The sequence below is a fragment of the Electrona antarctica genome, assembly GCF_951216825.1.
Source record: "Electrona antarctica genome assembly, chromosome: 24".
Taxonomy (NCBI): domain Eukaryota; kingdom Metazoa; phylum Chordata; class Actinopteri; order Myctophiformes; family Myctophidae; genus Electrona; species Electrona antarctica.
The window spans coordinates 15,032,889-15,056,163 of NC_136803.1; the positions used below are offsets into that span (position 1 = coordinate 15,032,889).

General features: G+C 43.3%; 1 protein-coding gene across 8 annotated transcripts in view; it reads right to left on the reverse strand.

Annotated features, from left to right (window-relative positions):
* The window catches only part of LOC306917511 (inositol polyphosphate-4-phosphatase type I A-like), a 75,084-nt gene that overhangs the window by 8,010 nt on the left and 43,799 nt on the right, over positions 1–23,275 (reverse strand). For 3 of the 8 annotated variants that reach the window (XM_079495778.1, XM_079495776.1, XM_079495777.1), the window contains 10 exons: positions 22,682–22,882; positions 21,264–21,296; positions 20,357–20,413; positions 18,924–19,096; positions 18,004–18,127; positions 17,467–17,534; positions 16,668–16,867; positions 15,865–15,962; positions 15,250–15,362; positions 12,345–12,499 (listed from right to left, as the gene is read on the reverse strand). In XM_079495778.1, the coding sequence (XP_079351904.1) occupies positions 12,345–12,499; positions 15,250–15,362; positions 15,865–15,962; positions 16,668–16,867; positions 17,467–17,534; positions 18,004–18,127; positions 18,924–19,096; positions 20,357–20,413; positions 21,264–21,296; positions 22,682–22,882 (1,222 nt within the window). The remainder of the gene's footprint in view (positions 1–12,344; positions 12,500–15,249; positions 15,363–15,864; positions 15,963–16,667; positions 16,868–17,466; positions 17,535–18,003; positions 18,128–18,923; positions 19,097–20,356; positions 20,414–21,263; positions 21,297–22,681; positions 22,883–23,275) is intronic. The other 5 variants (XM_079495779.1, XM_079495781.1, XM_079495780.1 and 2 more) reach the window with 5 other exon arrangements.

Here is a 23,275-nt window from a genome sequence, read left to right on the forward strand (position 1 = left end):
AGTAGGAATAAAACCAGAAGCACCCGGGGAGGAATTGGACGAAAAACCGAATGGCTTCCCAGATAGGTGTAGGTGAGTGTCACCTGTACAGCAATCTGATATTATAGTCATGTCAGAATGTCATTTAAAACAAGTAAAATATATTCAAATATGTAATATATTAATAATATATAGATTCAACGCACTTAAGTTTAAAACACTCTTATTCTCATTCTGAAGGTACCTTCCTCCAAAAACCCCGAAAGGTGGGATAACCACTTGCGTTGTCAGTCTTTATTTTTTTACATTTAGAGTATTGTGACTTCTTAACCCTTACATTGTTATATAGCATTTTAGCTGTTGTCGGTCTTTTTTGTGATTTCTTTGTGTGTGTAAATTAACATCCCTACTTGATCACGCTATAGTGTCACAGGATTTAGAGAAGGCCTAAATGGGTTAAGATGGACATGGTTTAGTTTTTTGGTGGCGTATCCCTCATCATATCTACAGCACATAGAACAATGGAATGTAGTTGGATTAGATTTTTCAGACGAGGATTTTGAAATTCCCCTCTCTAGGCCCACATTTAAAAAAAGGTGATATCCTCGAAACTAAAGCCAGCTCAGAAACAAAACTATAACCTAAACAAAAACAGAGAACCCTGACTGAAGACGCGTTTGGCACAAAGCATGAATACATTCCTTATTTTCTACCTGGTTTCATTTTTTCTATACTGACTCTGCAGAGCCAAAGAGCACTAACGGCCTGGGCCGGGAGACTGACCGCGCCACCAAACAGAGCACTAACGGCCTGGGCCGGGAGACTGACCGCGCCACCACACAGTGACCGGAAAGCTTGCCCCAACATACACTCGCCCCCACTTTTTCCACGGATCGCTCGCCCCCAGCAGTTCTTTTATTCGTCTTACTGAGGTTCCGTTTAGGAATAAGGTTAGGTTTAGACATAGTTTTACTGAGGTTACGTTTAGGAATAAGGTTAGGTTTAGACATAGTTTTACTGAGGTTACGTTTAGGAATAAGGTTAGGTTTAGAAATAGTTTACTGAGGTTAAGTTTAGGAATAAGGTTAGGTTTAGGCATAGTTTACTGAGGTTAAGTTTAGGAATAAGGTAAGGCATAGTGTTACTGAGGTTACGCTTAGGAATTCCTGGTGTCGTCCATTCCGAGGTCGTGGGATTTGACCCGGGGCGAGTGTGTTTTGGGACAAGTGTTTCCACCAGGTCACTAGGTACCATTTAACTTATATTCAAACTAAATGCTCACACCTTGAGCTTTGAAATGTACGCCCCCCCCCCCCCCCCCCCCCCCCCATGAACAAATAAAACCAAATGACTAGTTACTGCTCTTTGCTTTGACAGAATAGCTTAACTGCAAACATAGTTGGCTTACAATTTTGTCAATCAACAACATGTCACATGACTAACAAATATAATACATTTAGAACAAGGGTTCCCAAGGTTTTTAGGCCGCGACCCCTGGAAAATAATCATAATTGAACTGGGGACCCACCCCCACTCCACCCCTATAAGCACTTGATGTTGTCAAGGTGGAGGCATTACATTTAGTTTGACTCTGTTCCACAGACAAATATGTGGCCATGTTTGAGAACTGTTTATAGCATAGTTTGTTGATTACTGTTTTGATATACTAATGGTCCATTTGGGGACCCCCAGTTTGGGAACCCCTGATCTGGAATCGATGATACACCGGTCAGCAAAGTGCACCATCGCTCTTACAGCTACAACATATATTATAGAACATGTAAAAAAAATATATACTGTAAGATCTTTGATAAATGCTCTTTAGCGTGTAGGACACTGCATAATCAAACACGCGTTCCCCCTGAATATCCTACAGTCTAGTCAGTAGTAGTACATTCCAAAAATCCGACAATTAATAAAGATTCAACTTTGTCGAGACGGACAGAGCTGATTATTCACTGCATTGGCAAGAATGACGGGAAAGCAGACGTGGGCTGAATTACTGCTAAATTCACGAATGGATCCAGTTAGATCTCCTGGGATTCATCCATCTAATGATGGCCCAGTGGGACCAATCACATGTTGGCCCAGTGGGACCAATCACATGTTGGCCCAGTGGGACCAATCACATGTTGGCCCAGTGGGACCAATCACATGTTGGCCCAGTGGGACCAATCACATGTTGACCCAGTGGGACCAATCACATGTTGGCCCAGTGGGACCAATCACATGTTGTCCCAACAAAGTGCTGACCAGTGTTGATGTCGTCGACAAAAACTATGACGAAAAATGTTCGTCGACTACCTTTTTTCACTGACGAAAACTAAATGGAAACTAAATGAAAACTAAGCTGTGATGACTAAAACTAAGACTAAATATATTGACAATTTTGTCGACAAATAAAAACTAGACTGTTAGGACAAGAGATCCAGTAGAAGTCATTTTACACTTAGTTGCATGCTGAAAATAGCCGGTCTACAAGCACACAACGCGGCTTGTAGACTCTAGTTTAGGTCCCGGGGAAAACATCTCATTTCTCTTTTGGGTCCTGGGCTAAAAGGTTTGGGAACCACTGCTGATTTAAATGACACCTCAATAACACCACGACTTTCCCCAAAATACTGTAGGTCTGAAAACATTTCTCTTAAAAATAAGGGAATTACTACTATAGTTAGTTAGTTACTATAGTTATACTAGGTTGCATCATGTAAACACGAGTAACGTCAGTATAGCAACTGAACCACGTCTGCTGCAAAGTGCATTAGCTCTAGAAGTAGAAGACGCAAACACCTCCTCCGCTGTCTAGAAAAGTACAAATATCCAAGAAAATAAAACTACCAAATATGGCAAAAAAAAGGGATCAAAGTATGTTGGCTTGATTTTGGCCCCAAAGTAAAAAAATAAAAAATAAAATAAAATCTAAAAATTCTTAGCCTGTAAGGTATGTGCAATGGAAGACATGACCAAATCAAGCAAGCTATAACATATTGCACAACCAAAATGAGCGAATCCTTATAGTGCAAAGCCGAAGATATAAATTGCATTAATAATAACTCTGAAAACATTATGTAATCTGCATAATATGTATACACGTATCTTTCCACCAACGCCGGTGATGTAGGAACTTCGAACAACCTCTCAGGATCTACTGAACGTTTTGACAAATATACAAACTGTCACTGTATTTCACGGTAATAGATATAGGCTGTTGTCGTTGGTATAATGTGGAGGGGGGTGCCATACTGTTACGAGGAGTAAGGCTGGACACTTGCTGACGGACGCTACTGCTTCACACAACTGCACATGGGAGATCTTATAAGCTCACTCTCTCTAGTTTCAATTCCATCGGGCGGCTGGAAGAATTCTGGAGCATGCAAGAGAATGTTTAGTGTTTGCCCCATCAGACACCAAGCTGATTTCAGTACTTTAACACAACGCCAACCAGAGAGTGGTGGTGATGCTCATTCGTGGAGTCAGCCAGCATTTGGTTGGAGTAAACCTCTCTGCCCCTCCCACAGCAGAGGATTTATACAAATGCATACAGAACCTGCTTTTTGGCTCGTACATTAATTTGGTTCCTCAGCAGAAAGCCACTCGTAAACTGTGTGGCTGGGAATACGCGAGCCGTCCACTACCATAGAGTCTCCTACGGGCAGATGTATTGCAACGTGTAAAGAGATGTAATGGAAGTATAATGGCAACCACTCAACACCTCATAACACATCCGGCCCGGAGAATCATTGCCACTTTTTTCCAGATGCCTAAGAAATTATCCATTTTTGGTTTGCCGTACCGTGAGGACGGTTAAGAAACCTGTAGAAAGGAATGAGCGACCTGACGAGCCCTATGCCCTCTTGCCTTACTGACAGGTCGTAAACCCACGGAAATGGATAGCCATACAGAGACAATCCAAGAGGTCCAGGGCGGAGCTTGTTGGCCATTCATTTGGGAGACAGAGAGTCCACACAGCCCTTTAGTGGAAGGAACAGTGTGTTTCACCCTTGTACTGTATATGGTCCATATCACTCACACACGCACGCGCACACACACACACACACACACACGCACGCACGCACGCACCATTGAAACCGAGAAAGCATCTGTGTCATTATAAATGTTTATATACTGTGTGTGTGTGTATATATATATATATACATATACACTCTTTAACTCTTTTTTAACACACAGAACTACTGATTTAGAAGGCATTTCATAGAATCGGCTCTTCCGGGTTTAGTCTTGATCTCTTCTCTCCCTCTCTCACACACACACACACACACACACACACACACACAACACCAAAAAGTTCAGGGAAGCATCCGCCCGCCGCGGGCCGTCGGCGCCGCTATAGCGTCTGGGCCGGGCCACGGCGCGGCTCAGCTGCAGCGCAGCTTGGCCAGGAAGTAGGCCACGCTGAGGAAGATCCACACCAGCAGCAGGTTGGGGCTGAGCGCCAGCAGGGGCAGCGAGTACAGCAGGCTGGCGTCCAGCTGGAAGTCACGCACCGGCAGCACGCCACTCAGGTTCTTCTGGATCACCCCTTCCCTCGTCCCAATGCTGCCGCCGGGAGGGAGGCCAGGGAGGAGGGGTTATGGTGGTCCGGAATGAAGGTGAATGAGGGGGGGGGGGGGGTTGTTAGGAGAGAGGAGATTTGGGGGAGGGGGGGGGGGGGGGGGGGTGCCGCAAAGGGGGAGACGAGGTTTGGAAGAAGGGCAGGGCGTATTAAGGAGGCAAAAAGAGGATGTGAGGTGGAAAGTGTTGGATGAGAGGGAGGAGAGAAGGAAGGAAGGATTCCGAAGCAAGGAAGGAAGGAAGGAAGGAAGGAAGGAAGGAAGGAAGGAAGGAAGGACAGACACAGACAGACAGACAGGACAGGGAGAGATGAGAGACAGACAGGACAGGGAGAGATGAGAGCAAAGCAGGGAGGAAGGCGAGGACATTGGGAGACGACCAAGCAAAGCCAGAAGCAACAGATGGAACATGACCATGCAATATGGAGACACATGGAAAAAAATTGCGAATTTAAAAAAAGGGTATGAAGGAATTATTCGAAAGAACATAATATGTGAGGGGAAAAAAATATATAAAAAAGGTATTCGGTTAAAAAAAAAGGATTCAAATGAATGAAAGAATCCCCCAAAATGACAAAATGAAGCGACCACATGAACGGAAACACACGAGGGTTCAAACACGTGAGCAACGTGGGGAACAGAAAGAGGGAGAGAGAAAGAGAGAGATAGAGAGAGAGAAAGAAAAATTAAGATCTACATTCTACATCGTGTGAGAGAGGAGAAGCTTGCAGAGACTGTCCATGTTTTCTATACTTTAAGATTTGGGGATGAAGATGAATGGAGGAATAGAAGGTAATATCGAGGTAAGGAAGGCAGAGCTTCTTTGCGCTATTTTTGTTAAATCAGGAGTGAGGAGCCAGAATTCAATTCACAAAACACACACACCGTTCAAATGAACACAGCCAGCGCTGCGCTACAGGGCTGTGGTTTTTAACCTTTTTCATATCAAGGCTCATTATTTATTCAGCTTTTGAACCACGGACCACCATTTGATGATATTTACCCTCTCCGGAAATTATAACAATGCTTAAAACATCAAAAGGGGTTCCCGCCCAAAATGGTTTAAGGTTATTGTAGCAGTCAATTTATATTGGGGGTCGGGAGGGGGCGGGGCGGGGGTCCCGAGACATTGCCAAAGCATTTCCGGGGGTCCCCGGCCAAAAACGTTGAGAACCCCTGCTATAGGGTACTGGTGTAGAATGGGGTCTGGGACATTCTCGTGACAACATGATGAACCAGGATGAAACAAAATGCTTAGAACTACCGTATGCAAAGAATGAGTCCTATATACATAGTGGTTGATTTTAGATTTGGTTGCATGCTGAAAATTGCCAATCTACAATCTCACAGCGCGTCGTGAGCTTGTAGATCGGCTATTTTCAGAGCACAACCAAACATAAAATTACTTCTCTTTTAGTTCTCTGGTCCGGAATTCAACATATACTTGAGTAAAAGCACAAAAGGATTCGTATAAAAATGTACTTAAAATATTAAAAGTACAGTGCAGAATGTCCCATTTCAAGTTTTAAAATGTATACAAAATCTTTTGAAAATAGCACAATATCACAATATTACATTGTGATATCTACAACATCACAATGTAATATTGTGATATTGTGCTATTTTCAAAAGATTTTCTAATGGTCGAAATGTATAGGGCTGAAAGTGGTTCATGTAAGTTTTGTAATAATCAAAATCTAAAGTAACTAAAGCTTTCAAATAATTTTAGTGGAGTAAAACTACAATATTAGCCTCTGAGTTGTAGTGGAGTAGAAGTAAAAAGTATTGGAAATTGTAAATATTATAGTAGTAACTAAGAGCTGGTGGTGTAACCCAGTCCTGTTGTATTGAAGTTCCACCTAACATCCAGTGGAGGTATTCTACTGGAAGTATTAACGTTGTGTTTAGTCTTAATTCCGTGAATTGAATTCCAGACTCCTATTCTCAGTCGTGCTGCTGCGGGCGGCTGGGGTCAAGACCAAAAATCAGCAAAGGAGGTGGGGGGAAAAAAAGCAAGGGTGTGAGAGGGTGGAGGGAGGGAGGGAGCGGGGGTCTGCCAGCGCAAGACCATTCAGCCTGGACACATGCCTCTTCCCACAGTGTGCAACTTATGACTCATATACCAAAGCAAGATGGAACCAAATGCCCCCACAGTTAGTTGTCAGGGGGGAAAAGGGGGCATTTTGGACTCAGCGGACAATGAATTAGAGAAGGACGGGAGAGGATGAAAATGTCAGGAGGAGGACAGGAGGGGCAGGAGATATAGCCACTAAGGACAGGAGGGGCAGGAGATATAGCCACTAACATGCCGACTGGCTGCCGCGTGCCACGTCCGTATTGTGCACAGCATGTGGTCCACACATGGTTCACATAGACCATAGACATGGACATACAGGCCCCTTTTCGCACCAAGAGAACTAACTGGTGACGTTCTAGATTCTTGGAACCTTTGTGCTTGCAAGAACCGGCGGCCATTACTTGGTTCCAGTTCCGAACCAACTCTTAGTGTTCTGAACCAATACATTCTCAGTGGAAACACTCTGAACTGGTTCAAGATTAGGCGGGGGAAAAAAATAACTGAACCGGTTCAACCCTGGTGGAAAAGGGGCCAGAGAATACATACTGTACAAGGCCCTTCATGACACATACAGTCACATACACTTTGACAAAGACTCATGTACATGTGCCTGTTGGCTTACAAAACACAAGGCGTATACAGTGTCCCATGTAGGGATGGGACTATAGGGATGGAGCTCGATACCAGATACCCCCAAAAACCCGATAACAAGCTTCTCGAGTACCCGGTATCAATAAGCTTTGGGCTTAAAAGTGTATTGATCAATGCCAACCAGCGCTGCCCGGGGAAACAAAATTATGCTTGACGGTACACACATTAACCAGTTAACAGTTTCTTCAATATTATTTCCCAAAGTAAAAAGGTCAATTGCCTTCCACCTGTTAGAAAAGTACTGTATTTGAAGGTCCTAGTAAAAGATACTGGTTCTATTCAGAATTTATTGTCGTCTCCAGCCTTTCCACAAAATTATATAAAATGCTCGATAGTGGGCTCGATAAGAACCCGACTCGATAAGCCTGATCGATATGGTGCTCGTTATCAATAAAATTGAATGAGCTCCATCCCTAGATGAAAATGATACACGTCACAATCAAAACATTGCGATTAAACGATATTATATTGCGACAATCAAATGAAAATGCCACTTGCGCTAAGCACTCAAAACCCCAGCATCCCTATTCTGGGGGGGGGGGAAGGGGGGGGTTTCAGACATCTGAAAATGTCTGAAAAACCTATCTTTCTATGTCAGTGGTTCTTAAACTATTTCATGTCAAGGGTCCCAAAAATGATATGTAATTGGCCGCAGACCCCCATCTGAAAATATGTTGTTTCAGGGACCCCCCCAGAAGCAAAGATTTGAGTTAAAAATGTTCGCTCTGAAAGAATACATATTCAAACATTTGCGGCACATTTTCACATTTTTTCAAAAAATAGCAGATCTACAAGCTCATAGTGCGGCACCGAGTGCCGCGCTATGAGCTTGTAGATCTGCTATTTTTCAATAGCTAACTTAAAACACCAAAAGGGGTTCCCGTCCAGAATGGGGTAAAGTATCAATACTGCAATGTAGAAACACTCTGTTACAAGTACAAGTCCAGTGATCGAAATGTACTCGAGTAAGAGTACAAAAGCATTGGCATCAAAATGTACGTAAAGTTTACCAAGAGTAAAAGTACTCATTATGCAGAATGTCCCGTTTCACAAGTTATCATGTGTCACATTGTGGCGTTGTGCGCTTTGTAGATCAGCTGATTAAAAAAAAGCCAAAGTTTAAATAGGGTGAAGTGGTCAAATTCATATTGCAATAATAATCAAATCAATAATCAAAATCAAATAATCAAAATCTACAAAGTAGTAACTAAAGTTTTCTGAGATGCAGTGGAGGGAGTAGTAAAAAAAGTAAAAGTAGAGAAAATTGAAAACAAAAAAAAACTCCAGCAAAGTAAAAGTACCTCAACATTGTACTGTTACAGTACTTGAGTAAAATGCACTTAGTTACTTTCCGTCACTGTCCTTATCAGAGCGATGGAATGACAACCAGCGAGTCCCCGGGAGGACCGAGGTGGAGAACCAGACATTTCTTCAACTAGCCTTTCCTAGAAACTAGCCTCTGCTGACGTTAAAATGGCCACAGTGGATAAGCAGCCCAATATAGACAGCACAGTGATTTGTTTTGTCTGTCAAAAAAAAACAAACACACTGATCGGCAAACAACAAATGTGTCGCATGAGTCCACTGGAGTGCATTATTATTTTAAATTACATTTTGTTATCACAGTGAAACTTGTCACAACAGCTCAAACCGGGGCCTTAGTTTGAGCTACCATTATTGTTTGTCTGCATTTTCTTTTCTCGTTAATTTTAATACGCTGAAAATACGTATTTTCTTGAGGAAACGGGGCCAGAGAACAGGGCGTAAAGGAAGCGATTAGGGGAACATTGGAGTGGAAATGATGGCAGGGGAGGGATGCTGTTCTGACAGTGAGGTGAATAACTCCATGGACAGTACATTCATCGGCAACTGGCCAACAAGCTGGAATATAAGTGAAATACTGTGGGAAAGCAGTATGCATAGACAGGCAGACAGACAGACAGACAGACACACAAGGGACAAATGAGACTGACAGTATTAGTAGCTGTATACACAGATGGAAACAGTCAGACTGACTGACTGACTGACTGACTGACTGACTGACTGACGGACAGACAGAGACAGAGACAGAGACAGAGACAGAGACAGAGACAGAGACAGAGACAGACAGACAGACAGACAGACAGACAGACAGACAGACAGACAAGCAAGCAAGCAGGCAGGCAAGCAAGCAAGCAAGCGTCTGCTCATGACACACACAGCCCAAAAATTCAAGGGATTTCTTGGCATTTTCAATGCAGCGTTGTTGTTTTCCTCTTCAACAGACAAATGGGAAACTAAACATGTTTTTCCCTTGGGTTAGGTTTCCTCCAAAAGGCCAGTTAGCAGGCTAGCTGGGTAAGACCGGTTGGATATAGGCAATGGTGATTGCAATCATAGAGCTCCGAAGTCTGACGTCACTTTCAGTAGAGGTCGTCAATCTCCAGGTTCATGTATTTGTTTATTTGCATTGAGATCCCCAAACGGCGATTTTAGGTCGCTTCATATAAGAACTGTGTTTGAAAAATAAACCGACCACCTCTGCGTTTCTGTCAGGGGAGTGGCTGTGCGTCGTTAATGATGTCCATTCATATTTGATACAGCCAGTTTCTAGAGAAAATGGAATTAATGTGACCGCAAAAGCCTTGAAACTACATATGAATGCAATGTCGCTGAGCATATACGTCACGCCCAGCTGTCAACATATTGCGTTCCTGAGATTCCTCGTTGACGTAAGCTCAGCTGGTGGTGACTCGACTCGTACTAACCACGATACATTATATATCAATAAAATAAAAATAAAAATAAACGTAATTAACGTTCAGTTTCTGTTGTGCGACGGGCTGCGGGAAGAAGCAGCCTACCCGGAAATGTAGTCTCTGGGTTGTTTGGCTCGTTTCTAACGCTTATTTTGTTACTCTTTGGGTATATTTGTACATTTCCACCTTCAGTCGATGCTTCATATCCATACGAGTGAAAAGGCCGGGGTGATCGGTTTATTTTTCAAACACAGTTCTTATATGAGGCGATCTAAAATCCCCCTATGGAGAGTACAATGCTTATAAAACCTACATGAACCTTTGAGCTCACTGCCCTCTACTGGTAGTAGAGGGCAGTGACGTCAGGACTTCGGTGCTCTATTCCGTTGTGAAATTTAAGCAAAGGATCAATAATGTGAATTGTTGGGTGTAATAAAACAACAACAACCTCAAAATATCCATGATTGCACTCCATGTACTGTAACTCCATACCATGTTCACTCCATGTACTGTAACTCCATACTATGTTCACTCCATGTACTCTAACTCCATACCATGTTCACTCCATGTACTGTAACTCCATACCATGTTCACTCCATGTACTGTAACTCCATACCATGTTCACTCCATGTACTGTAACTCCATACCATGTTCACTCCATGTACTCTAACTCCATACCATGTTCGGAGGCAATAGCAACTGACCGACCACATTTCACATGATGGACATGCTACTCTTATGGCCGCCATGTGGAAACGCGATCAATGGTGTGAGTAGTTACAGCCAGTAACACCTGGGCAAAATATAACGGAATTCATTTCGAGTAGTACTGTAAAATCGTATAATGAAAGAGTGTACAGCATTTAGAGATTCCAACAATGAATCAAATTACAGTAACCTACATGTTTCGAGATTGAAACCTGATGCCACGTGCCTCAACTGCTTTTACAGAACAACGTGGAGCTGGAGGGAGTGCCTGCTCTGGCATATCTCACGACTGTCCAATATTAGCATTTTGCAGCATCTGCAAATTCGGCGAGTTACGTGTGTGGTCTGCTTAGTGCTTTACACTTTGCAGGAATAATACTGTGTTGTGTCACAACATTTAACGATATGTTTAAGCCTTGTTTAACGGAGTAAGACAGGGGAAGGCAAGGAAGTCAGTGAAAGTAATGCATAATGCTAATGTGTCAGTACACACCTTCATACAGTTGGAGGCCATCGATATTGTCCTTTTCTTTTTGCTGAGGTTTGCGTGATCTGCGCAAAAGGACAGTTAACCCATTTTGGGCGGGAACCCCTTTTGGTGTTTTAAACATTATGTTATAATTTAGCTATTGAAAAATAGCAGATCTACAAGTTCGTAGCGCGCCACCGAGTGGCGCGCTACGAGCTTGTAGGTCTGCTATTTTTGAAAAATCGTGAAAATATTTATTTCAGAAAACTGGAGGATTTAGAAGGATTTTTTTTTTATTTTGAGGTCAGGCCTAAATGGGTCAAATGATAAGGGACAATATCGGTGGCACCCAACTGTAGATATATGCATATACTGTACCTGCTATCACATACGCTATCTGAATTATACTGCATGTATAATTCTCTCTCTACAACATTATGGAGGATGCTGAGCACATGAGATAAATAATAATTTACCCCACTTTTTTACAGCATGCAAACCTGCGGTGTGACAAATAAAAGCTGATTCTCTCTAAAAAACTAAAAACATCCATACAGTATGTACAGTAGCAGAGTGGCTCTCAGCCTCAGCCTGATAGCCTAAAAGTCTAATATCTCCCCCGAGCCAGGCATAGGCCATATAGCCTGTGGTTTAGGCTTTCCAAGTGAGAGACCCGGGTCCGACACCCGGGTGTTACACATACACATATTTTGCCTAGGGCATTAAGCAACTAGTCGACTAGTTTACTAGTCGACTAGTAAATCCACTAGTCGACCTTGCTGGTACTAGTCGACTAGTTGATAAGAAAACAAAAAAAGTTCATTTTTTTTTTTTTTTTCCCCGATTTTGTAGGCCTCAATATCAGGTAGATTATAGTTATAGTCACCAATGTACACTGTTTTTAAATGTACAAATATTTATTTCCAAAAAAAAAACGTTTTTTTGTTTTTTTATTAAACATAAAAGGTGGTTTAACAACTAGTCGACTAGTCGACTAGTAAACTAGGCAACTAGTCAACTAGTAAAAATGACTAGAAGTGAATGCCCTAATTTTGCCCAGAAGTGACTTTGATAGCAACGTATGAATTTCTGTCTATGTGCAGTCATGCGTGGTGCAGTGCGTGGGTATGTGGGGTGGTGGTCCTTCCTACCTGCGCATGCAGTCCAGGGCCTGCGTGAACACCTGCGGGGCCATGCCGTGCTCGTGCTGCATGATGAGGCACTGCTCCAGGGTCACAGACATGGCCGTGCGGTCCTTGGCGCTCTTGCAGCTGGTGAAACGCACGCCGTTCAGCCGCCGGCAGATCTGAGAGAGAGGGAGGGGGAGGGGGAGAGGAGAGGGACGTTTGGTTTAGAACAGTGGTTCCCAAGCTTTTTAGCTCAAGACCCAAAAAATAAATTAGATGTTTGCCAGGACCCAATGCGTTGCTTCGCGCCACATTGTGAGCTTGTAGATCGGTTATTTTCACTACTTCTTAATTAAAGATGTGATTTGTGAGTGCCGTGATTTTTTTTCCACCCTAAAACATGATCATCAGGTATTATTATTATATAAGGAGGAATAATTTGTTCAAAAAAGTGTACAGTATTTGTTAAAATTATGTTTTTATGTGGACATTGCCACCAGTTGTGGGCAGTTCAGAAACCCGTCCACCAGTAAAAGTTACTGCTATTTTTGCTACTTTTGTGTGACATAATAGAATGACAAAGACGTTCATTTAAGAAAAAAGTAAAAATATGGAGATAAGAGCTTTCTGTCCGATAGAAATCCCCTGAAGTGAGTGTGGAAATATAGTGCCTTTTGTTTGTGAAAAAAATAACAATATATATAATAAAATAAAATATATATGGTGGCGGTCTGGGCCTTTTGGCGCCCCCTAGTGGCGATGGATGAGTTTTAAAGGTCTTTTGGGGAGTGGGAGTGTGTTGCCTCTGCATATTTGAAACACATCGTTACTACAGACAGTGCATGCCTCAGATGCTGTTTTGGGGGAATTGACAATTCAACGTTGGTTTGTGGTTTGAGAGGTCTGATGTTTAGCTCAACCAAAGTTCACTTCAAGGGGAAAAGGCTCGCTCAACTCAGACAGTCTTTTATGCAGATTCAAAGAGAACATATAGAAAGAGACTCAAATCCACACTCTCAGTCGTGGTAAGAGTCTTGTTTAACCCATTTTGGGCGGGAACCCCTTTTGGTGTTAGCATTATGTTATTCATTCATTCATTCATTCAACCTTTATTTAAATTCTCGGAGAGACCATTGAGGGAACCCCTCATTTACAATGATGCCGAGATTACATACAAAAAAAAACAGTAATACAACAATATTAGTTACAACAAACCGTTAATACAATTATATATTCAGCAATCAGTTAAAACAGCAACATAGAGGTGATGGACGGTTATTGAGTAAATTTCTAAAATGACCAATTGATGCCAGGGTATTAAGTTTAAGTTCTTGTTGCAAGACATTCCAAGACTCAGGTGCACCGATGCTGAAAGCAGCCTTTCCAAGTTCAGAGTTGGCAAAAGGGACCAGAAGGCCTAGCCAATCACTGGAGCGAGTTACAATGCGACTAGGTTTCTGATGTAACATGGAAGAAATATATGATGGTAATTTCCCGACCAGGGCTTTATATAATTATGAAGAGGTACCAGTGATTATTGCGTCTTTCAGTCAGAGAAGACCAGCCCACATTTCCATATAGGGTACAGTGATGAGTATCATAGCTGTCTCCAGTAATAAACCTCAGAGCCGAGTGGTAAACTGAGTCCAGTGGCTTGAGTGTGGAGGCAGCTGCATGACGATAGATTATGTCTCCATAGTCCAGTACGGATAGAAATGTGGCTTCAATAATCCGTTTTCTACAGATCCTGGGAAAATTTGCTTTATTTCTGTATAGGAAGCCAATTTTCTGACGTAGTTTTTTAACCAGATTATCTATGTGGTATTTGAAATTGCATTTGTCGTCCAGCCATATACCAAGATACTTATATTCCGAGACTCTTTCTATTGTTGATCCATTGGTGGTGGTGATAGAGATTGGAATAGTCTATGTTTTTTTTGATTTAGAGAAGACTTTGTAATGAGTTAAATGCGAGTTGTAGTTTTTCAATGGCCAGTACAGTGGAGTCAGCGGTACAGTATAAAATTGTGTCGTCGGCATAGAGATGAATTTGACAATCACATAGTGAGGAGACTATTTCATTGATGTATATAGTGAATAGGATAGGACCTAGAATGGAACCCTGTGGTACGCCAGATGTGACTGGTAGGAACCCAGATTGTCCATCACCCATCCTAACACATTGACGTCTACCATACAGATAATTCCTAAACCAGTTGCAGGCATCTGTATCAAAGCCTGATATGTGCAGTCTATCTAATAGTAAGGAGTGGTGAACTGTGTCAAAAGCTTTGGCGAGGTCAATAAAAATGGCTGCAGCATGTTTGTTGACATTGACATTTTTAGAATCTGATCTCAGGTCAGAATGGGTTAAAGGTTCAGGCGTGTGCTGGGTGCAGATTCAAAGAGAACATAAAGAAAGAATCAAATCCACACTCAGTCGTGGTAAGAGTCTTGTTTAATAATGTTGAGGATCCGCAGCAGCAATCAAACCAGACAAGCGCGTTTCGGCGCGCAGGCCTTCGTCAGTGTCAGAATTAGCAAAAAAAAGATTCTGACACTGACGAAGGCCTGCGCGCCGAAACGCGCTTGTCTGGTTTGACTGCCGATGCTGCGGATCCTCAACATTATTAACCCATTCTGACCTGAGATCAGATTCTAAAAATGTCTTCTACATCCTGACAGTTTTCTGAAAAAGCTATGTTTCTGTCAGTTGTTCTTCGATTTTTCAAAAATAGCAGACCTACAAGCTCGTAGCGCGCCACTCGGTGGCGCGCTATGAGCTTGTAGATCTGCTATTTTTCAATAGCTAAAGCATAACATAATGCTAACACCAACAGGGGTTCCCGCCCAAAATGGGTTAAACAAGACTCTTACTACTCTTTCTATAGCTCAACCAAAGTGGCCGTGGCTCTACATTCAACAGTACCTCGGCAGCCTGCCAGAGGATGTCCACATTCTTGTTCTTCCTGGCGTGCACGTTCTGTCCCAGAAACCTCAGCAGCTCCGGGAGACACGTCTGAGAGCGAGACCTGGGCAGACCTGGGCGATGGTGGAGGGGGATGAGGAGGCGGGGAACGATGGAGACGAGGGATTTAGAACAAATACATTGCTTTAGAACAGTGGTTCCCAAACCTTTTCATGTCGAGGACCCCCAAATTGAAACTAATTAGCCCGGGGACCCCCATTTGACCCCCATAAGAGAAGATTTTTACGGCTCTAGCAGTGATTCTCAACCCGTTTAATTTCAAGGACTCTCAGTTTATATTGTAAAATCTAAGTTATTTTAGCTCTGAGATTATACAGATGGAACCAAATGGACCCGTAAGGGTCCGTTTGGTTCCAAACAATTATTTGGCTGGGGACCCCCTGGAACTCCCTCAAGGACCCCTGGGGGTCCACGGACACCACTTTATAACATATACGGTCAACAGCACTTAATGCAAACGCATTGAAATGCAGCCTTTGTCTGCAGTAATGTCGTACTTACTAACTAGGTTAGGTTATGTACTTGACACACTAAGTACTATCAGGTTGTACTTACAATCCTCCGGTAGGACCTCTTTAAACTGCTCATAGTAAGAGTTCAGTCTGGCCAAACTCTCCAAGTTAATGATCTCCTGGAGGGACGTGTCTCCAAACCTGAAACACACGCACGCACGCACGCACGCACACACACACACACACACACACACACACACACACACACACACACACACACACACACACACACACACACACACACACACACACACACACACACACACACACACACACACACACACACACACACACACACACACACACACACACACACACACACACACACACACACACACACACACACACACACACACACACACACACACACACACACACACAAATTTGAACAATTTATGTCCACACAAAGGAGAGCATACAAGGACACAAATATCACAAATATTATCGGTGCAGTGAGGTTACATTCACAACACCATGGCATGTCTTCATGATACAATAAGTATATCATTCACTGCTCCATGGCTCCGGCCGAAATATATCTGGCGGCTGCCAATTATAGCAGAGACAGCACAACACTTTGCCAGCCCTAGTTTGCTGCTAAATATAAAAAACAAATAGTCTGCACCTATAACCTAGCTCTGAGATGGTATGTCTCAGAGCGGTTGGTATTTAATGGCCGTGGTCATAAAAGCTTCCTCTAGCCTAGGGTCAAATGTGCATCTCGAATACAGACACTTCTCTGGTCTCTTCATCAACCGCACGCACGCACGCACGCACGCACGCACGCACGCACGCACGCACGCACGCACGCACGCACGCACAGTCGCACAGTCGCACACTCCTTACTTCTCAGCCAGTGTCTGCTGCTCATTGATGCCCACGTTGAACAACACAGGCTGCACGCGCAGCAGCATGCCGTTCTGGATCTCCCGCGGCAACGCGTCAAACATGGTGCCCGGCAACGGGATGCGGACGTTGAAACCGTCCCGGTTACCGGTGATGACCGGCAGCATGTCGGGGGCGGAGCTCCCGGTCGCCTGGGTGACCTTCAAAAGGTGGACATGGTCAAATGGTAAAAAAAACAAACAACAACAAACAACAACAGCAATCAAAAGTGGGTCCCCAAATTATTGGGGAAAGTATTCGCTACTCACCAAAATAAAGACGGTTTTAAGATATTGAAAGGAGCAACTTGGACACTCAGGCATGAGGGAAGCATGAGTTCAAGTCCGTTGCTCTCCCCATGTCCCCCATATATGGGGACTAGGTTGGCGGAGGGGGTGTAGAGAGCCCAGGATCACATTAGATAATTGACACAGGGGTGAAAAAATGGGTTGCAAAATTGTGGGATAAAATTTAAGAAAAAAAAAAAAAATAAAGATATTGAAAGCCTACTTTCTTTTGTGGGAACACTCAGGTCCAAAGTAAACTTTTTGCAAGAAAAGAAAATATTTCACCGGAAGAATATTCTATGAAATTCTCCGAGTGTCCCCACTCCCCATGTCCCCCAAGGCTTTCAACTCCTCTAAACCATCTTTGTTTTGGTGAGTAGCGAAAGGGTATTTTTTTATTTTTACTATAGACGAGAGGCTGCTCTACCGGGAGGTAGAGACACGTCTCAGCCGGTGGCTGCAATCTCTCCTACCTTAAAGGTGACATTACGCAGGTCCATGATTCCCACGCTCATGTCCTCCAACATGGCCAGCTCCTCTCCTGCACACACACACACACACACACACACACAAGCACACCCACCCACACACACACACACACGCACGCACGCAAACACACACGCCCACAAGCACACACACACACACACACACACACACACACACACACACACACACACACACACACACACACACACACACACACACACACACACACACACACACACACACACACACACACACACACACACACACACACACACACACACACACACACACACACACACACACACACACACACACACACCATCATCGCTGAATGAATATTTGAAAATGCGAAAATGATTGTCGTGGTTGAAGGAGTGGCTGGCAATGCTTGACCAATGACCAGAGAGGTCTGCGATGCGTGTGTATGTGTGCACAGAGATAGACGCATACTGACACAATATATACTACATAGCTGTGTGTGTGTGTGTGTGTGTGTGTGTGTGTGTGTGTGTGTGTGTGTGTACCGTAGGTGCTCAGCAGAGACTCAAACTGGGCCAGCAGACCGATGGTGTAGAGCTGGCGGAGGAAGCCGTCGTCACGGAGACAGTTCCTCAGTTTGATTATGAAGCCGCAGATAAGAGCTGTCAGCTGAAAACACGCACGCACACGCACACACACACACATTTTATTATGAACATTAGTGAGGACCAATTATAGGAAGAGAAGTTAAAAAGTGGTGAAGTGGTCCTTTAGTAAATGTACTTTGCATCAGGTGACAGACACACACAGTACAGTACATATAAGATCATAAGATCATAATCCACCATAATATCTCATCTCATGTGATGTGTGAGCAAAACCCCAAACCAACAATCTTTTATATTTAGACCTTCAGCACCGATGAACACTGATGGGATTATTATATAAGACAATGTGAATTGTGTTTCTGTGCACCCATGTGTGCAGCCCGGTGCCTGCCACGTCGTGTGTGTGTGTGTGTGTGTGTGTGTGTGTGTGTGTGTGTGTGTGTGTGTGTGTACTCAACTGTAGGCATTACATTTAGTTTGACTCGGTTCCACAGATCGATATTGAGAAAATAGCCGAACTACAAGCGGCGAACAACACCTTGCGTGCCTGCTGTTCTGCATTATCTCCAATTGAGGCTTTGCTTTTATGACATATCCGAGATTAGGAGTTTTATGGAAAAATGCTTCTAAACATATTATTGCTAGTTTGACCACTTCAAATGCTCTAATCTTTAAAGAGCAATAACCGAGAATACTATTCTATCAACAAGCTCTCCTGTAGATTGTCTACTTTCATACGCGTCACATCGCGACGCATTGTGAGCTTGTAGATCGGCTATTGTACTTAAGTATAGTACTTAAGTAAATGTACTTAGTTGCTTTCCACCACTTGTGCGTGCGGACTGTCGTGCACTGACCGTCTGGCAGAAGACGACGTCTCGGCGGTACTGCAGGGACAGGTCCATGGCGATGGTGGGCGCGCTGTCCTGCATGAGCAGGAACACCATGGACTTCTTGGCCTTGTCGCTCATCATGGCCACGCACTCTGTCAGCGTGGTGAGGAGAGGGTAGAGCGCCTCGCTCCACTCGCCTACACACACACACACACACACACACACACACGCACGCACACGCACACGCACACACACACACACTTTTACTACTTTTAATCACGTGAATTTTCCCAATGTCGATTCCTGCCGTTGAAATGAATCACATGAATTTGGGGTTTATATTTATTTAGAGTTTCACGGTTTGACACTTTGTTCTACGATCAGCTATTTTCACAATTTTTTTATGTTTTTTAAATAACAAATAAACGGTATAAGACATAGAGCATTCCATCCGGCAGCAACGCTATACAGTATGTACTGGCCAGTTACATAACATTTGCCTACATATTCTTACATAATATTTTATACATGTTCTCGTGAAAAGGCAGTGATATCAAAAAAAGAAAATGAAAGTGGTATTTTGCACATTAACGGAAAACATGAAATCAATCTTTTGCAGTGTATGTGTGTAACAACAACAACACAGAACACAGAACCGATAACAAAAGATGCATTCCATAAGGCAATGAGGGGAGCAAACTTTGCAGCAGCACTATGGGCTGGAGGCTAATGCGCTAGCTAGGCTTGAGGGCTAATGAGGGAAAGGGTGTTAGGAGGGTAGAGAAAGAGACAGGGAGAAAGGGACTAGTACTGCACCCGGGGAATCGTTTGTGTAACTCAAGAGTGTTCAAATAGACCCGTACGGGTCTCTCAAAGTTAAATTAACACCCACGGTGCAGCAGGAAAGCTGAGTGGGAGACAATGGCTACAATTACATGCACACAGTATTCACAATACTGTGTTTGCGAACGTGCAGCAAGCACTAGGGGCCCTATATTGACCCCTTATCACAAAACATATTTGCCATTTTTTTACTATTTTGAAAAACATTAAAATCTACATCGACAGGTTTTGAGCTTGTAGATCGGCTATGTAAACGACAAAATAGTAGGACATTGGGTGAATGATATGGCTATAGAGCGTCTCAGTCCCGCCCTGACGAGCGCCCCGGAAGACAATTGCCAATTCATTTTTCCCCATAGAGCCTCGGACACTTTTTTTTTGTTGATTTTCTTTTTTCAAATTATTTGTTCGGCCCAAAATTCTGACTGAATCTGAGTTGGCTTTGACTGAGGCTTACAGGTATTTAAATAAATACGTCTATGGGAAAAATGAATATAAACTGCAGGTTTTGTACTCCTGGAGTTACCATGCTATATTGGAAGCCATTGTTCTCACATTAATACAAACCCAAACATATATATATTTTAAATCTTGTTGGTAAAAAAAACAAAAACCTGTCTTAACGATGATGTCACAGGTATGGGCGGGTTTCTGAAGTGTCCACAGTCCTCCTACGAAGCACAGACCGAGTAGAACAAGATTGTACCGTTTTACCACGAGCATCAGTGAGGACCAGTTATATAAAAATAGGTTGACAATGGGTGAAGTCGGCCTTTAGTGTCGTGCCTTTATGACATGTTCTTACTCCCACCGTGTCTCATAGACGGGCACTTATCCGTAATGTTAGAAAATAAAACCACCATATGTCAAGAGTAAAATGAGTCATAGTCAATGGATGGAAAACATTCCAGACCAAGACAGGAGTGAAGTGAGAGTAGCGTAAGTATAGTAAGAGAGTGACACGTGTGTGACACACCAAGCCATTCTGTGCCTGCCAAGTGCACGGTTTGTTTTGTCATAGGGGACACATAGGCCCGACATCGAAATTAAACAAATGTCCTCTAAATCACGACAGTCTTCTGAAATACCTATGTTTCTATGTCAGTGGTACTCAATATTTCATGTCAAGAACCCCAAAAATGTTATGCATTTGGCCGCCGACCCCCATCTGCAAATATGTTGTTTCAGGGACCCCCCAGAAGCAAAAGATTTGAGTTTAAAACGTTCGCCACTGAAAGAATATATATTCAAATATTTGCGCCACATTTTCACGATTTAAAAAAAATAGCAGACCTACAAGCTCGTAGCGCGGCACTCGGTGCCGCGCTATGAGCTTGTAGATCTGCTATTTTTCAATAGCTAAAGTATAACATAATGCTTGAAACACCAAAAGGGGTTCCCGCCCAGAATGGGTTAATCCTAGAGAGAGAGAGAGAGAGAGATAGAGAGAGAGAGATAGAGAGACATAGAGAAGGGGATAAAGGGGTGGTGGTGGCGTTGGGGTAGCAGGGCAGCTCTTACCTGGGTAAACCTCCTCGGCAGTGGGGCTTCCATCTGGAAGAGGGGGAACGGAAGTTCCGACATGCATGGTTAGGGGGCGCTAGAAGCAACATGGCAGCAACGACGCACATACATTACAGTAGACCAGGGCCACGTCTCTGTCTGCCATCCTTGAATCATCTGAAGAGTCCTATTTCTTGTGAGCTTGTAGATCTGCTATTTTCACTACTTATTAATATATTTTTAATTCATGACATTTCTTTGAAAATGAAAAAATAAAATGTCATGTATGAGTTTCTTTTGAAGAAACGGGGGGAAACAATTATTGACGCATTAAAAAATTGGTTGAAAAATGTTTTTGAACCAGTGTGACAGCGTTGCCAAACTAAGGGGCCATTATAACCAAAACGGTAAACAGAATTTTCGATAGAAAGTAGAAACTTGACCCAGGTCCAAGGAGGTCCAACGGGGCTAGCACAAACTAACCTGACTCCGCCAGATGGGGGCAGTATTGAGTTCACAAGTTCACAAAGTGAAACAAGAGTGAAGCAAGCTCCTTCCATCTGGCGGAGTCAGGTTAAGCACAAACACCATTTCAGACACACAAAAAAGACAGAACGTCAGCAGTACTAGCAAAGCTCCAGGACATAAACAAAACAACACACTGTTTCTATTCACAGAGACATAGGACTGTATGTAGAGACAGACCTGAGAGACAACATCAAAGACTTCACCCTTTACACGCCAATGTGTTTTGAAGACAAGAAAAGCTTCCATCTTTGAAATACGATATTGAACACTAAGTATTCCCGACGCGAGACCGGACGGTGAGAAGAGGTTTCTTAACAGTTTCTTAACAGTTCAAATGGGAAGAGGAGGTGAGGAGAGGGGAGGTGAGGAGAGGCAAAGTGAGGAGAGGTGAGGAGAGGGAAGGTGAGGAGAGGGGAGGTGAGGAGAAGAGAAGAGAGGAGAGGTGAGGAGAGGTGCAGGAGAGGGGAGGTGAGGAAAGGAGAGGGGAGGAGAGGGGAGGGGAGGTGAGGAGACATGAGGGGAGGTGAGGAGACGTGAGGAGGGGAGGTGAGGAGAGGGGAGAGGTTATAAGATGGTGTGTGTAGACCTGTCACAATTATTACATCATCGAGATAATCGCAATTATCCTGATCTACAAGGTCATGTCATGTCATTCCTTTTCTTAGTACTGTATATTAAATTATTTGTCATATCTGCCCTGTGCATTTTTTAATGACGAGGAAACTAAAACTCTATAGTTTATTCATAAATGTTGTCCAATGGTCAACGCTAAATCATTAATGGCAATTATCTGTAAGACAATGAATCGTCGACTTAAATGTGTAATCGTGACAGCCCTAGGTGTGTGGAGCAAATAAGAAAGAAACATCAGAAATGAGATTAAAAAAAATAAAACGCTGAGAACGTACAGGGTTTTTTTGGTGTGTCAGGGTGTGTAGGAGGATGGCATGCAGAGGACAGGGTGGGCAGTGAGGGGCAGGATGGTGAGGAGGGTGATGATGGAGATGGTGATGGAGTTGAGGGTGATGAAGGTGACGGAGGTGATGGAGGGTGGTCCTGCGAGCCGGTGCCCGCCGGGTTGATCCAGAAGACCCGCGTCCTCTCGGCCCCTTTTTTCACAACCATGTACAAACATTATGTCATTCACACGCTATTTAAGAAAACTCATTTGATGACATCTGATTTGAATTCATTCCGGTTGTGTTATTATGCTTGGTCGTCATCTTTTCATCTTCAGAATTCATTTTATGTGCCACTTGTGTGAAGAACTTCAGTCATGTGGATCTCATCTCAGTATCCACATGGGAACGGCATGGCTATAATCATAATGTATGTGGCCAGCCTTTATCAGTCATCTATATGACATTAAATAAGTCATTCATAAATCCCTGTGATCTTCTTTTTCACAAGAAAGTGCATTTGAGTTCATTGGATGGATCCAGCGCCCTACATTCTATGTATTTTATCCATTTATTGGCAAAATAGAACGATGAAAAGCTGTG